At 38.1% G+C, this 17440-nt stretch overlaps 1 protein-coding gene across 1 annotated transcript in view; it reads left to right on the top strand.

Moving 5' to 3' along the window:
- Positions 1–728: 728 nt before the first annotated feature.
- The window catches only part of pudp (pseudouridine 5'-phosphatase), a 34069-nt gene continuing 17357 nt past the window's right edge, over positions 729–17440 (top strand). The window contains exons 1-3 of the mRNA XM_035677932.1: positions 729–833; positions 1717–1935; positions 3270–3499. Of these exons, the coding sequence (XP_035533825.1) occupies positions 764–833; positions 1717–1935; positions 3270–3499 (519 nt within the window). The 5' untranslated portion in view covers positions 729–763. The remainder of the gene's footprint in view (positions 834–1716; positions 1936–3269; positions 3500–17440) is intronic.

Here is a 17440-nt window from a genome sequence, read left to right on the forward strand (position 1 = left end):
AAAAAATGTTGTGTTATTATTTTAGACACATTCTATTTGTCAATACCCTTGACTTAGATGAAGATCAGATAACATTTTATGACAAATCTATTCAGAAAACCATGAAATTCCAAAAGGTTCACATACTTTTTCTTGCCACTGTATGAGTCAAGTAAAGAAGTAAAATTCCATATAACAGTAACAGTAATATCTGCAGGACTTTTACCAAAGCTATGTACCAGTTTCAAGCTACTAACATGTACGCTGAACTGAGTTTTAAGTATTCAAAGAATAAAAAGGATACAAGGTAATTTAAATATAATTTTACAACGGGTTGTAGAATTAAAATTACGTTTGTAGTTCCTTTATGCTACTCGTAAAAACAACAACAAGACACTTAACAGGCACATTGTGGGATCTGTACACGAAGGTGACAACTGAGGGGAGTTTGTTTTGTTGATTCTGGTGGTCCTTGAGAAGTTTAAAAACACAAATGCCACGGGAATTCAATGTGGACTTCATTTCCCACGAGTCATTGCGGTGGGACGACTAAAAAGCATCCCGACAGGCTGAAGCTCAGTTAACCCTAACCCTAAGACTAAAATTATTTCTTTAATGGTTAATTTTACCTGAATAGGTTATGTAAATAACGTGTTAAAATGTTATTTATACAGTTACACGTTATAAGCAGCGTGTTTTATGCTATCGCACATATACCAGCTTTAGTTTTTTTTGTCCCCCTAACGTCACGCGCGACGCGGAACTAATAACTTATGAGTGAAACATGTCTGTGTCAAGCAGCTCCTACAAACCTGTGAGCCATGTCCTTTTCGATATGGATGGATTATTATTAGGTCTTTAAACTTATTTTGTGTGTAATCTTGAAGCTATGTTAATTTCATTAGAGGCTGCACCCAAACTAAAGCTATGTTAATACAGTAACTCATTCAGAGACCGTAATCCTTCACTGTGAGGTGTTCGCATGCCGAACTCCGTGGAAAAAAACTAGAATTTTGTGATTTCTTTGAACATGGCTAAAATACCGTGTCACGTCAAACACTACTTAATTGTATTTTTATAACGTTACAATGTACGAGTGAATTCGGCATACATCTAAAACAGAAATGTGTGCTACAAATGGTAGCAATTCAACGTTTACCATTGCTTACCCTGGTTGACCTGCATGTTAAATTACCCCCAAATGTTTACCACTTCGAAAGTGACCCACTTCGAAAACTTGAGGTTTCACTGACAGTAAGAACTTATTTATAAAATAGACATTAGCCGAATTCAAGATTTGCATCTAATGACCAGCGTAAACATTTATAACGCCATACTTGGCAATTATAGATCTACCACTAAGCCCGGCCACTTTAAATTACCTTATTTTTTAATGATGTTTAGCTTTATCCTAAACACAGTTTGGGACTGTATTATCTGTGAGCTATCATTTAAGGTATATTTAATCTTGATAATGTAATTTTCAGATGTTAAATTTGGTTTGGTGTGAGTTATATTTTCTATAAGAAAGTAATGTTAAATGTTGCACTTTTTACAACATAAGGGCCATACATTTGCTTTGTACTTACAGTTTGAGGTCACAGCCAAATGTTCTGTCTCATATGTTCATTTTCAGGCTAAAATATGTGGCAGTATACCAAAGATTCCATTTATATTCAAGCTTAAATTACTTAATTGAAAGCTATTCATTTTCTTTTTTGCATTCTCTCATTTCAGACACAGAGCGACTGTACACTGTGTCCTTCCAGGAAATATGTGACCGCTTTGGAAAGCAGTACACATGGGACGTGAAGTCGTCAGTGATGGGTAAAAAGGCGCTGGAAGCTTGCCAAATTATTCGGGACACTTTAGAGCTTCCACTGACAGCTGAGGAACTCCTGGCTGAAAGCAGGCAAATACAAGAAAGGATCTTTCCCTTTGCCAAACTCATGCCAGGTACGACTGATTTACCACACACACATTTGACATTCAGTGCCATATTTTAGGCCTTTCACAAAAGAAAGCAGAAATATAAAGCAGTCAAATGCAACTGATTTGTTCTTAGCTCAAGAGCGGCCTATCATTAGCTCTTGTGTGGGCTGCTGTCCTCTTTATTCTACATGGGAGTGCTGCTCCTTCTGTTGTACATGTGTGCATACAGCGTGCAATATGTACTTTTGATATTCAGTACTAAAGCTGCAGTCAACAATTATTTTCGGATTATTATTTTTTTCTGCAAAAGGTGAAAAATAAGCAATAACCAATTAAAGTAGGTGTCTACTGTGATAGCTTGATTTTGACATTTAAGTTTTGTATATATGTTGAGTCATGAGATAATTTCTGACTGAGTGTTCTTTTAATCCACTGTGCTACTTTACCTAATGGTGACTAGTGAGTCTAATGATCCTTAAGACCTGTTCTTCCTATTTAATAGAATCATGGTGTCCTGAGCAGAGAATGATGTCACACTCCGTCTGACTGTATTGCTATCGCAGCCTCTCTGTGGTTCGTTTACATAGCCGGTCTACTCTGTGTGCAGCTGAGAAGAGCAACTGAAACTGCAGTTTTTCCTCATCTAACTTAGTGAATTAAAGTTAAATAGATTATTTAATTAATTAATCAAAATAAGCTCGCAGCTAGGGTTGGACTTGATGGAGACTGCATGATATGGTAAAAAAGTCATATTGCGATTATTTTGACAGATATTGAGATTGCAATATGATTCATTATTAGTATGGAAATGCAGCTATTAACTATTAACATTATCACCAATTTTGCACAAAGTAAACATGACCAAAATTGACCAAAATGGTAACCTCAATCATTCTTGTGGTTTGTTCAGTCTATCGCTTACCTTATTTCACATCCTGACATTTTGCTTCCACTATTCCATGGGGCAGCCTTTTCAAGCATTTGTGACATATACTATAGTATAGATATGTGGACTTATGAACTGGGATTCAGCTGTAACCTATGGTGGAGTGGTAGCATGGAGCAGCACAAAGATGTATTCAATGTCCATGTTTGCTTCACCTAACAGGCAAGTTAAAGGAGTATGTTCCTTGAGGAAGTTTTTATTATAGGTTTTACTGACTGTCATTCTTAACACTGTAGATCGAAATCCTCCCACGACTCTGCTCTGCTCACTGATTACCATTTAAATTAAAAATAAGAATAAAAACATTTAAAGTCTGGGAAGGAGCATATGAAGAGTTTTTTTATTGAAAACATTAGCCTTGTACAGTGACAAACTGATATATTGTCTCGTTTTGCAAAATGTGTACCACTAGGTGTGGAGAAACTGGTGCACCATCTGCAGAAGCACAACATCCCCATTGCAGTAGCAACCAGCTCAGCTGGTGCAACGTTCAAGTTGAAGACGAGCCAACACAAAGACTTCTTCAGTCTGTTTGACCACATTGTTCTGGGTGACGATCCCGAGGTAAAGAACAGCAAACCTCAACCTGACTCCTTCCTTGTCTGTGCCAGAAGATTCAGCCCTCCAGCTTCTCAAGAGAAGGTACAGATTACACACTCATTTCTGCCGCTAAGGGGGTTTCTCACATAAAAACAATAACAAAAGACAAGTCAGCCTCTCCCAGTTGGGAGTGAGATGTTCACAGAAGGTTTTTACCAGGAGCCGAATTATCCGCAGAGTTTTCCTCCTCTCTAAATCAAACGGCGGACTGCCGCTAACGTTAGCTTAGCTTGTTTCTCTGATAACTTAAGATCCAGACGTCGGATGACTGAAATCCTTCATCCGGTTAAAATACACATAAATATTGGCTCTGCTAGGTCAACCTACTTTGCTAGTGCTTTTTTGCTTTCTGCTAGGTCAACCTACTTTGCTAGTGCTTTTTTTAAACATAACAACACACACACAACACATAACAAAAAAAAAACCAACACAGCACAGTTTGAAATTAAACACAAAAAATATATTAGAAAAAAATATATTAGAAAAAAATATATTAGAAAAAAATATTTTTACGCTTCCGCACCAGCAATATGCATTATATTTTTGAGAGCCTGCCAGCTGCGTTGCTGCTGCGTTGCTGCTGCTGAGCTGCTGCTGAGCTGCTGCTGCTAGAGCCCTGTTTCCTTATACACTTTTCTTTGTATAATGTCCATGAAAAAGTGAAATTCACATAATTTAATTTACATTGCCCTGGGTAGACATAAATGTAAAGAGTGGTAACCAGAAAGCAGTCAAATGTAGTTTGTTAAAGCGAGAGAGAGACAGAGCAAATTGTGATGGCTAGATGCACTTGAGGAGCAAAGGCTAGCCCGTGTGGTCTGATCCAACAGATCAGCTACTGTAGCTCAAAGTGCTGAAAACGTTAATGCTGGTTCTGATAGAAAGGGGTTAGAACACACAGTGTATCGCAGTTTGTTGCATATGGGGCTGCATAACGTTATGACTACCAGGGTGCCCAGGTGGTCAAAAGGCTGATCGGTGTAAATGTACCATCAATATAGTTCTAACATCCATTTAGCCAAATAATAACTTCTTATTCAGTTCCTTCAAAGTCTTCACCATATATATCACATGAGTCTGGACTGACATGGATGTAAACTGCCACTGACTGGTTGGCAGATGCAGACAACTGCAGGGCGGTAATTCTAGTTACTGCTAATTTGACAAAATTAAATAAGTTTGGGTAAATAAACAGGGAAGAATGCGAAAGGAATATAATACAGAAATAAATACTTTAAAAATATAACAAATTAATAAATTCAAATAAATTGAACAATTTAATGGCAACATGCTTACATTTATTTATTTTATTTTGGTAAAAATAATTAATACTAATTAATTTAGTTATTTATTTTGGCAGTTTTGGTCCTCCATATATTTATAACCCACTGGAAACATCCACAATCTGCACATATACCTGCAAAACACAACAACATTAGACAAAACACGATACCAACATTAAACAGCAAATCCCAAAATAGAAAAGGTAGGGACAAGTCTTGTTTGTGATTGGACAGAACCCAAGGTTGGTTTTGTTGTATGGCACTGAATGCCAAAGAAGTATGGTACAACAGCACCTACCTTTAAGGAACTTAAGATTGCCAATTTTTGTAAAAACTTTCCAGTTACAATTTATGTGTGTTTATTATTGAGGTCATAATTAGATTTGTACTGTTTCTGATATTCTCTGCAATGAGAAGTGAATATTATCTTTGTTAATGCAGAATTTTTAGCCGAGCTAGATAGTGTTCAGTTTTACAGGCGTATCTTAGAAAATGGCCTCTCCAGCCAGGAATTGATTTAAATTAATTGTGAGCCTTTTGGTTGTGGAAACACATGGGTTCCTAAACTGGACCCGTTCAGTGCTCTGGTCTGGAGAGCTTGTACATTTTCTAACTTTTTTTATTTTTTTTTTATAAAATTGCATTTTTTCATAGGCTATAAGGTGAATAATTGTGTGGTGTTTGCTTACTTAAAATGCGTGGCTGATGTTGGCCTGATATGAACCCTCTGATTCGGAGGGTATTTTGAACACTGAATGTTAATATTATCCTAGAGAGCTCAGAGCTTAGATTTACCTTCAGTAAAAACACACTGTGCTGCTGCACGTAGAGGGAGACGTAGAACTATATGTCAAGAGCATGTCAAACAATATGTCTACTATGTCTGTCTTTCTAGTTGTATTTAGCTACCTGTATGTCAGCCAATGGCTTTTGATTTGCAGCTAATATGTTCCATTTGCAGTAATGCAGACAGGGCCTGATGTCAGCCGCTCTATGCACTGACAGACACACACTTGTTCTGTGGCACTTTGATCAAAAGCGGTGAGCTTTCAGGGTTCATAGGCTGTTTAAGATATATTTTCAGACACTCTGGAAGCCTTTTGCAGTGTTGAGTCAGTCTAAAATAGCTGCCAAATATCTCACTAAAAGACACCAAATATCAGTGTGAGGCCTGACCTACTTTCATGACACACACACACACACACACACACAGTAACCACATGTAAAAATGGTAGTATTATGCTAACTTGGACAAATCTACTGTTGATTGTTTTTCAGTGCATGACCTACTAATTTAATATTTAATTGAATGACATGCTTTGCGTTGTTTGTTGTTGATTTTATTCAGTTTCAAATTGTTAGCTGTGTTCCGTTCTAGTGCCTTTTAAGGAATCGAATGTGATGTATGTATAATCTTTATAGTCTGTTAAGGATTTGCTGATTTTTCGGGATTGATAATAGCGAGCCAGTGAAATTGGAACATCCAGGTTCTGTTCCAGGAGTTAGAAAACCTAATAGCAAAGCTAAACTAGACTCTGGAAAATACAGTTAAAAGGTTTTACCTCCACCAATCAAATGGTTATGCTTATTCCATAAGGTGGAATTTGTTTCCAGCTTGAAGGGAAATGCTGCCTGAGAGGCTACTTGTCATCATAGAAACACAGATTACCATGAATACTGATAGATGCCTTGCTCGTTCAGCTTTTGTATTATTTACTGTCTCCCTGGAAATGCAGAATGTCCCCAAAACAATCAACGTGTGCATAAGATACAGAAACAAAGTGATGGTTGCTGATTCTCTGATTTTGTGTTAAACAGAGTTGTTTATTGTTAGACAGAATACTCTATTCACTCTCTCTCTAATAATTTCAAAACAAACTGAATTCTTTTTTTGCTCACATATACTCTTCTTGGTGGATTATGTTAAACATACAGTATGCAGTTTATGCTGCTAATGGGTCTCTTACATCGAAACATCAACAAAACACAAAGTTTGATGACTTTGCATGGGATCATGGGAGTCGTAACTACCATTGCCATCATTGCTGTCAGCTTCTCCCAGTTAGGATTCCTTCAGTGTTCATCGTTGAAGAGTTTTCTACAGGGAACCTACTTTTCCGCACAGGTCTTTTCCTCTCAAAAACAAAACCCGGTGATTGAAACTGGTAAAAACAGTGAATAAAGCAGTTTCACCTTAAAAATCTGTGTTTCTCTGACACTGTTCAGCAGACAAAGGAAGTCCTGGAGGGGCTGTGAGCCGAGCTACTGCTAACGTTAGCTCAGCTCAATTCTCTGATAACTTAAGATCCAGACGTCTAATGACAATGACAAATATATAGCTAAAAAAAAGATCTGAAAAATGTGGCATAAAACTGGATAAAAAGTCAATTCATTATTGTCTTCTGGCAAACAACCACAATGCTGACGTATGCGCAAAGAGGATATGAAATGCATTTCGCTGACTAAAATTACAGATTTGTCTGGGTTGGAACTCTGTTTCAGATGATTGTTTCTTCTGCTCAATACTTGCTTGGATTTAAAACTTTTCTGTGGCCCCAGCTAAACCGCTACAAGACTCACAAGGTATATTTTGTTGGTTGGTAAATGGTTGGTTTTTGCTCATTCTCTCTTATGCACATTGTGCACAGTATTGTAAAACACAGCGCACTCTGCTGGCTAAACTTTGCAGTTACACCAATAAATTAACAAGCATTCCTGCATTATGTACCGGAATTGAATAACATATATAACGATACGGAAACACAACTTCAGCCTTCGTCCTGCTCTTAAGTTACACTATAAATGATTTGATGACTCAAACTTAAAGTTTGTTTGTTCTGTCAGCCTAAGCTGGGAACCCAGACCTTTGACTTTTTATGTAATTTTCTAAGCTAGCCTTTCAACTAGCATACCCTCACAATTCACTTTTGTTCAGGACAACTATGTGCAAAGATTGAGTTGGCAAAAATGCCCTTGGAACATTTATTCTATGAAAAAGTGAAATAACTGCATTTAATAACACATGAAAAGTAACTTTCCTATGAAGTATTTCTTATTAACAGCTTCCCACTCACAGCATTCAGCCACAATGCAAGCAAGTCTGCATCTGAAGCAAATTAACTGAATGTTTACGAGACATTGATTTTCCTATTTGTGTGAATGTGTTCGTAAACTCTTGACATTCTGAACAAATTATGTGTGCAAATGGGATTAACATAGAAATGACCATGACCATTGGCATGTGTATGTGTGAGGTAAACACGCAATGACACAATAAGTATGCATCTGTCCCTGGAAATTATGTTACCTGTGAGTAAGTGTTACCTGCCACAAAGTAAGTGAGTAAAAAGAAGCCAATATCTACTATGTCACTTTTTTTTTTTCAAACCTTGAAACCTTTAGACCTTATATTTTTATCTCAGAACATCTTTTTTAAGTGCATGATAGAGCTGTACTGAATAGTATGAATTTATTTTTTTTTGTTTAAACAAAACATGTTCTGTAAATAGTTCTCTTACTCGTGTGATCAGAAATGTTCTTTCTTGCTTCTTCTACTTCTGATCAACCCATATTAATTTCAGTCTTAACGTCCTGTTAGCCACACCCACTTCCGAACAAAGCAACTCTGGTTTAAGCCCCGCCCATTCTGAGTACGGATTCGAATACAGATAACGCTGCTCCCTCTCTTCATTTACTCTCTATCTTGCTCGACCACTGCTGCTCTTGCTCTGCTCTCTCTCTATCCCTGCATGGGGACAACTTTGAATTGAATCTTTACAAACAGCAACCGACAAATCAGACTCAGTCTGCCTTTGAAGACTAACTGATTTAATCAATGAATGACTTTATTGAAATTGAGGTTTTTGTTTGAGGGTTTAAAATACTATGATGACAAGAAACAGTGTTAAATTTAAAAAAGTCTGACTTAAATAGGAAATGTCTGATAAAAACATAAATAAGAATTAGATCAACCATGTTTTGCCAACCTTTAGTACTTGATAGATTTTGACAGTGCTGTAGACACAATTTAGTTGCTACTAAGATGCTATGTTTTAATACCAGCCTTAAGTAAAAGCATAGTTTTATGTGGGAATGGCAGTAAGGCAGTTTTTTTCCCCCAACATAAAGTATCAAAGTATTAAATGTTCATCACTCAGAAGATCTGCCATCACTGGTGTTATAATCCTTAACCTTAGTAAAAGTGATAGGGGCTATATGTCACATTTCAACTACAAAATCCTGCATTTGCAAATGGCTCCTGGATAATATAAAAACCAAGGTGCAGTCAAAAAGAAATCCTTCAAAAAGTGAGCAATGATTGCATTTTCCTCATACTGCATTTGGATATTTACAGCCTAATTTAACAGGGAAATTTGAGGCATCCAATAGATATATTCTCGCTAACTCCTCTCCTCTCCTCTCACTTAAAAGGCTTTTTGCTGCAAATAGGTCTGCCTGTGGCACTGCGCACCTGATTTTTTAATCTGAAGCCAGCCACGGTTAGGGCTGGCATTTTTCTTGATGAGATATGAAACTGAGGCTCAGAGGGGGAATCGACAGAGTGTTCAGTGGAATAACGAATGATGATGCGTCACTCCCTGGCTCCCACTCCGTGACAGAGGAGAAGAGGAGGGGTGAGCGGCAGAGACACGAGACAGAGGGAGAGAGAAGGAGAGCAGACAGAGGCAAAGCTAGAGGGAGGAACGTGGCGAGGATGAGGTAAACAGAAGAAGCAGCCGTATGGTAATAACACACATCCAATTGTCAGCTCTTCCTGCCCTAATCTCAACTCTGATGAAAAAAACATCAACTTGTTTTTAGGCACTAAGAAGAGACATGAGAAACAGGCAGAAAGGCAGATGCTTTTCACATATTTAAGTCCACACAGACAGACCTAGGCCCACATTCTCATATTCTTTTTTGCAAAATACAGGAACACAAAAATTTAAGTGAAACATCATATTGATAGTTATGCAAAAATAATAAAAGACGAATCATGTGTTCCACACACATACACTTTAATATTTTTTAGCACAGAAATGTCTGCATACTAATCCATCTGTTTCTGTTGTTTGTGTTTCTTGACAAGGCTTCAGCCTGGAATCTACATACAGCTTGCTTGCATTCTGACAGGGACAGACTGCACGAGTAGAATCTGCCCACTGTTTAACACCCATCAGCTTCACCTCTTGCTACCGAGAATGCGGATCAGTGTTCTATAGTGCAAGTCTTTTTTTTGTTCTGTCCCTCTCGTAGATAGTTATACTGTTGTTATATTTAATCATTTATTTAAATAGCTATATTTTATGATAGGCAGACCCAGCAAGCTACCTGTAGTGGGGAGACAATTGGAGCATAAACTAATCTACATAAACTGCAGCCAGTAGAGCGGTCACTTTGACACTTTGACGCTGTAAGTAAATTTGAATGGATTTGAAATTACACACAATTTGTTTGAATGAATTTGAAAAAATAATCTCAATACGCGTAGAACAACTGTATGACACCACATGAGAAAACATAATGTGTAAATCTTGCTGTCTTATCGGTGAAGGCATTTTTACAAGCTTCTGGGAAGGGTCCTGTTGAAGCCTAGTGTGCCAAATAGTAGCATTACTACAAGGTTGTACACTTGACGTTGCTCCACTTGTCTGTGGTGGCTCTGCTCCGCTGCCTCACATGTGTGGCAAACTAATGTTAGCAAGTGGGTCTGCAGATTTTTCAAGTTGTAGAGTTAAACAGCTGCTTTGTACATAGTCGATGGAAACACGCTGCTTTTCAGATGCTCTGGTGTCGCGATTGTCCGTTGCAGGACGGCTTTCTTCCATCCTTTGATCGCTAGTGCATTTTTGTAGTAAACAACATAACGTTGTTTACATTTGTTTACTGAACAGGGCATGACATAGGTCAAGCTGATAGTGGAGTGCCCTCTGTTAGATCACAAAGTAAGTTATTTGTTATCTGTTTATTGACCGCAAAATTACCTGCTGCTGCCAGATGGTGCTAGTAAGTAAAAAAAACTGAACTGAGTTTCACTGAAACCTAATGGATAATATAGTGCAATGTGACAACCTATATTAGAAATAAAAATAAAGACAGATTAGACTAAGGTTAATTCTGTAAATGAAGGGACAGTGATTGAAAATGCAATCAATAAAAAGCATACACAAAGAAGCATTTTAAGAAGTTGCTACTTTATTTTCTATGGTATATACTCTTAGTATATTTTTCCGTATTGACTCATCCTTGACATGCAAGTATCAAGGGCTTTTAACACATGACTGTTAAAGTGATGCAACATTGGAAAAGTTAGAAAACTGTAGTCTGTCCTATTCAGAGTGATTCTATGAAAATGTCCCCTGCAGCAAAGCAAATATATCCCATGACGTGATTTAATGTGATATTCAGTATGCCAGGAACAGAGCAGAGAAAGCCTCACGTCCCTCAAGCCTCACTGTGAACACTGCAGTTCAGTGGCCTTACAGGTGAGTAATGTGGTGTCGATGCTGCTGTCTGGGCTGACCAAAAGTGAAAGAAAAAGCACTGCTCTCTTTTCCACGGAGAGCAGACATTTTTCACAACTCCAAGTAACACTGTTGATGAGACAGGAGATTTTACCAAAGGTGTGCTCAGCAGCCTGAATAAGATTAATGAAACATGAAAGTGAGCTAGTTCATGCTCACACTCATAGGGAGGGAGAGGAGCAAAGAGAACTAGTTCTTCCTCTGTCATTAATCATACAAGGCATTACACCAGGGGAAGGCTTTAAAATCCAGATATTCAAATCGGGTACAATTAAGCCATGAACATTTCTATCTGAACATTAAATTGGCCCATTACTGCTCTGACAAAGCTTACCATATTCACTCCTTACCTGCATCAAGTACACACCAGCCCATATATTTTCAAATGCGTATCTCTGAATTAAATTTTTATGTAAAAATGTTAAATGTACTGTAGGTAAGTGGTTGAGATCACTTTTTAAATGCTAAGTGCACATTCTACACCGCACTTCCCAGGGATCACTTTGAGTTCATATTTTTGCTGTGTTTGTGTCTTTGTTGTAAGGGTGCTGCGATCAAGGTTTTTGGGGGCCATTCACCAATTGCTGGAAGCAGTATCGACCAATACTGATCAATGATCACTGGATCAAGCTGATCACTTGTAGCCTTATTTATTTAAATATTCTTACCAACTAAAATGAAGAGATGAGAAAGTGTCATGAATTGACAACTGCTTATTTATTGGCAGGCAACATGTGCAACATATTCTGCTCCATCTATTTGTGAGACAACTTAAACCAGAGCAGCTTAGAATTTAACAAATATACAGCGTTTCCCACCGAATGACAGTGTAACTGTGGCGGGGAGGGGTTGTATATTTCTATTTTTGTATAGGTCTTTTCTTATGTCATCATTTTATTCTGCTTAATTGTCTTCTTATTTTAGTTTTTTAAAATTTACCCACAAACTACTTTAATCTGCTTTTTCCCTTCGTCCTCTTACCGAAACTGTTGCTTTACCTGGTCCATGCTTGTAAAATAGAGGTTGCTCCTCCATGGCTGTGAATTTTGGTGGTACTGGTTGAAATACAAGTGCCTTTCAATGTCTGTGGTCCTGGTTGGGCAGATTAAGGCATTGGCAGAACTCCTCAGTGCTTCGCTGTGTCTACACAGGATGCATGCAGGCACGGTACTTTGTGTAGGTTACCCGCTTTCTGACAGTGCTCAGAGCTCAACACACAATCACTGTATATAAGTGCGTAAAACAGAAGTAAAAGTACTTTTCCACATTTGTGACTCCATGGTAATGGGTGGATATAAGTGCCATTCAGTATCTGTAGTCCTGGCTAGACACAGTGGTGCTTTGGCACCACCAGAGTATTAAAGTGGGGCAAATGAGCTGTCAGAGTCTTTCACATTCGTCCCTCCAAGGTCGTGATTTTGTCAGGGTACCAGTGCCCTTGTGAGTGCCTCTCAGCATCAGGGGGTCCTTGCTGGATACACTTGAGCCCTGAGGACACTTCTACCTGCCTCTCTGCCATGATCCCCACAAGAGTACGAGAAAGTGGGGCGAAGGAGAGTGTCTTCCAAAACTTTGATCTTTGGTGGCAGTCTGTCTATGAGTGTCTCTCAGTGTTTGGCGTGATATATGGACACACCAGAGCCTTGGCGGTGCTCCCACCCACCTCTTTGTCATGATCTCTTCAGGGGTACAAGTAAGTGGAGATAAACAGATGGTCCAAAGGTGCAGCTAAGAAGAACCTGGAAATTTGGTGGTGGCCTGGGACTGCATCACTGTATTGCGCTGTTTGAATTTTCTGTGAAAATTCTTAGTTTTAGACATTTTGACTTCATGCATCTGATGTTACCGGTTGCTTTCCCTTCAAAGCAGTGGACCCCTGTTTCCTATTAAAGGAAAGCTCTGGTTCTGCACACCCTGCTCCTAAATTATTTGGACAACCATGCGTGTTTGATTTCCATCCTGGTTCTTAGCACAGTACAAATTTGGTACTTTTCTTCAGTATGCTTCAGAAGAAGGGTCTGTTGGATTGTCTAAAGGCGACTTAAACCCACTTCCCAAAAGTGGAATTGGGGAAGCATACATTATCTAAAAAGTTTTCTGAAACAGACAGTCTAACAATCAGGCGCATTTTACACAGCAAAGACACAAACATTCACTAATTTGTGATAAAATGGAGGTCCTTACGAATTGAAGCTGAAAGCATCATGTCAGTGGTACATGTGGTCCACATTTAGCCTGTATTTAATCATGTTCACAAAACGTAGAAGTCATTTTGAGCTAGTTTTATAATCAGTACTACATTCTGTTGTCTCGTCCAAGCTGGACTGATGTCGCAAGCCTAAATAAATCATCAGTGAAAAAAACTGCCACTGAATAAATGCAATAAATGTAGCAAGACTAAAACTACCGAGCTCAGTTCTCCCCTGTCTTGACATGACTTGAATGGCTCCTTTGTTCTTTATTCACTGCTCCTTTTAAATGCTGAGATCTTCTTTTGTTAATACCAAACAAACTGTAAACTTAAAATAAGTAGCACTCACTGTATGGGAGGATTTGTCCAGGGAAACCTGAACCAGATAAACAGGGATTCTTTTTAGATGTACTGCAGGTCTTTTGTGTCAGGCTTACCCTGCACAGACCTTATCTTCTCAGTACGCCATTTAGGACTCTCATTCCCTTCCTCGCTCTTTAGCACTTAAGGCATGACATAGATATTCAAGGATAAACTATGATGTCAGAAACTTCAAGGCTGTACGTACTGTACTAAATGTAAATGTTACATTCTCGCTCACTGAAACATAATTTTTAAGTGACATCCCATGTGTTCCATAGCTTAATTACCTGTCACTGGGGGACGCATAATACAGATAATGCTAAAAAAAATACAATTTGCTTTTGTAATGGAGGCGGTGTGTATCAGTAATGCTGTCACTGCTCTTTTGTTTTAATTCATGTCCTTTTACGGCATGGCATGTAAAAATATCAAGTTTATTTAATATATTTTCAACTTTATTATAATTTTTTTATTCAATCAGTTCAATTCCAGAGCAAAATATATAATGTAGTTTTTATTTAAATAATATGGTGCTCGTAGCCAGAGTTAATACATGCAAAAGTGCTGTGTTACAAGAGAAAAGGTCTGTGTTGTAACAATCCCACTGCTACTCACAGTAACAAGGTGCAGCTCCCAAATTGAGTTTAGTGTTATTGTTTTATCCCACCCTTGTTTTAGACTATCCGACTAATGAAAAGTTGGTCGACAAAGACTCTTCTCGTCAACTTACAGTTTAGTTGACTATTAGTTGGTTCCCTTAAAAGTACAGTGTTTATAAACCAAAATGTACTTTTTCCAATAAAAAATTATGTCAAAAGGTGAGCTTTAGGACGCCCCAAACTTCCCTTATTAATATTATCCATATTGTTGCCTAAAAAAATAACCATTTGGACTTCCAAATGGTTATGGGTTTTTTCCAGTTTAAATCCAGTATCATTTGGGCTATTCTGGCAAATATAGTCAGTATATAAAACAAAATGTTTAGGGCCCAATACTGATCTTTGTGGAACCCCACATTAACTTCCACATTCAGATTTCTTTTCAGCAAACATCTATGATGAGTTTTAAAAAATTTATATTGATTAATCTTTTTCATTATAGTTGTTTGGTTCATAAAATATCAGAAAACAGTGAAAAAAGTTGATCATTGTTTCCCAAAACCCAAGGTGACATCCAAATATCTTGTTTTGTCTGCAACTCAAAAATATTTAGTTTGCTGTCATAGTGGACTAAAGAAACCAGAACATATTCCCAAGCTAATCTTTGGTATCAGACCTTTTAAACCATTAAATACCACTAAAATATACTTCTTCCTAAAAGATAAATAAGATAAAATATTTATCCAGTACAACTACAAGTGTTATTTCCCATCAATCACAGATCAAGCCTATTTATTGAGTTCTGTTTGAAAACAGATCCGTCAAAAATATTTTTGGAATTTGTAGATGTCAGGTGTTTAATTACATTTCATTAATTACTTTTCACGGATCTCATAGTTGAAGTATTTTGGTTTAGTTTTTTTAAATTTTTAAAAAAATATTCCAGAGATTCCACCTTGTACTACTAGAGGACACTCCGATACCACCAGTGGTATGCAGTGTTATAAGGAATTACATTCAGTCATCAGGAATATAGACCTTTAAAGGGTAACAAAAACATATTTATTACTCTTCCATTTTGATTTTCTAAATTAACTGATTTATCATTTTCAAACCACACAGTTTGGTGAGGGAGCAGTGAATTAAGGAAAGCTTGCACAGAGAAATGAGAGAGAGTAAGAAAAGGTTCTCACACAGGGTGGATAGTCGGTGAATTCCCTTACGGCCACGGGAGCTTTGGATGTGCAGATAATGATACTGCAACAACACGGCAACTATGATTCAGGACATGCCCCACCCCCATACCTTATTGGCTTTCATCCCTCAGAAACCATCAGGGCTTTACAAGGATTCACATAATAAAGAATCAACACTCCAAAATGAGGGAAAAAAACTCCGATATTTCCGAGCAGTCTGCAGTCTGTGGTCTTTCAGCCATTCATTTATCACTTTGGCTGATTCATTTTTCTCCAGTTTGATGCTTGATTGTGCCACATGGCCAGGGTCGCTCATAACAGATGCATCGGATAGAGAAGCTGTGAAACTGATGCAGAGTGCCTTAAAAGGTTTCCATAGAACGCTCAAAAACAGTCCTGAAAGATTTCAAATGATGCTCAGGCTGAGAGGCTCACTTGGTGTTTTTTTTCCTGCTCTCTAAAATATTCCAGATGGTAAGCTTTTGGAATAAACTGACAAAATATTATGGGTCTGTGAATGCTTTAAAGTGCAGTGATGGCCAACTTGATTTAAAACCACTTAGCCCATACTCTGTAGCGCTCTGCATTCCTCTTATCTAGTGTAGCGTATGACTTGCTCAACTTGCATCCGGATACACAGCTCTGTCCCTCCTTCCTGTTTGTATTTTCCTAGCTGGATACTTTATCACCACAGACTTCAAATGTGTGGGTTAAGCCTGCTGCAGGGTCCTCCTCAGATCACAAGCAAAGCAAAGGGAGACAGGGTGGCTATGAGATTTGCAGACACTCATTTTGGCTCAATGGTGATTTTTTGATTAAGTCCTTGGGCTGTCCATGGGCTTTTCTTTGAGCCAATTGCAATCTCTCTACGCTCAGCCCAGCGGTAAGTTATCTCGTAATGAAAATGCGCTCAGTAATAGCTGCCTCTGTTGTGAATTCATTGTCAAGTCAGTAAACATGTCAGGCTATGTTTCTTTCTCACCAGTTTTACAAAGAGATTTTTAAACTGAAAGTCAAACCGGTCGACTCCAAACAACATTAACTTTACATAATAGATCTATTTTGCAAAAGGAGGGATAGTATATTCAAACTTTTATCTAATTTTTTGGAAGTTGGAACATTGGAAGAAATGGGGTTGACCGTTTTTATTAATTGTAATTTATAGTGATCATGTACGGTACCACTGTAGTTTCTTCCTCACGCTTGGAAAGGGAGGGGGAAGCGAGTGATTTGCAATTTAAAACTACACAGCTGGCTACCACCACAACAATTAATGCATATTCAACAATGTTTGTGAATTCTGCGCGACTTTGCAATTCTTGCATCGCAACCTTTCTGTAAAGTGAATCTATTTTCTTAAACTTTGAGCGATGGTAAATGGTAAATGTACCTGTATTTGTATGGCTTTCTAGTCTTCTGACCACTCAAAGCGCTTTTACACTACGTGCCACATTCACCCTTTCACACACACATTCACTCAGTGATGGCAAAGGCCATCAAACAGAAACTAATGCATTCACACACGCATAGCATCCGGAGCAATTTAGTATCTTCCTCAAGGATACTTCGACATGTGGCGGGAGGAGCAGGGGATCGAACCAACAACCTTCCGATTAGTGGACGACCGGCTCTGCCTCTGAGCCACAGCCCCCTGCGATACGTCACCAAACTCATTTCCTTGTTTCTAGTTGAGAAGATACCATTTTAATATCACCAGAAGTAGTTGTCTTACATTTTTTTATGAATTATACAAAAAAAAAGATCAATCTAAAAAAACAAACAAAAAAAAACTGCAATTTCCCAGCTTGGGATCAATAAAGTCTATCT

This window comes from Morone saxatilis, unplaced genomic scaffold (genome assembly GCF_004916995.1).
Source record: "Morone saxatilis isolate NCDOM2014 unplaced genomic scaffold, NCSU_SB_2.0 Contig6, whole genome shotgun sequence".
In the NCBI taxonomy this organism is placed as follows: Eukaryota; Metazoa; Chordata; class Actinopteri; family Moronidae; genus Morone; species Morone saxatilis.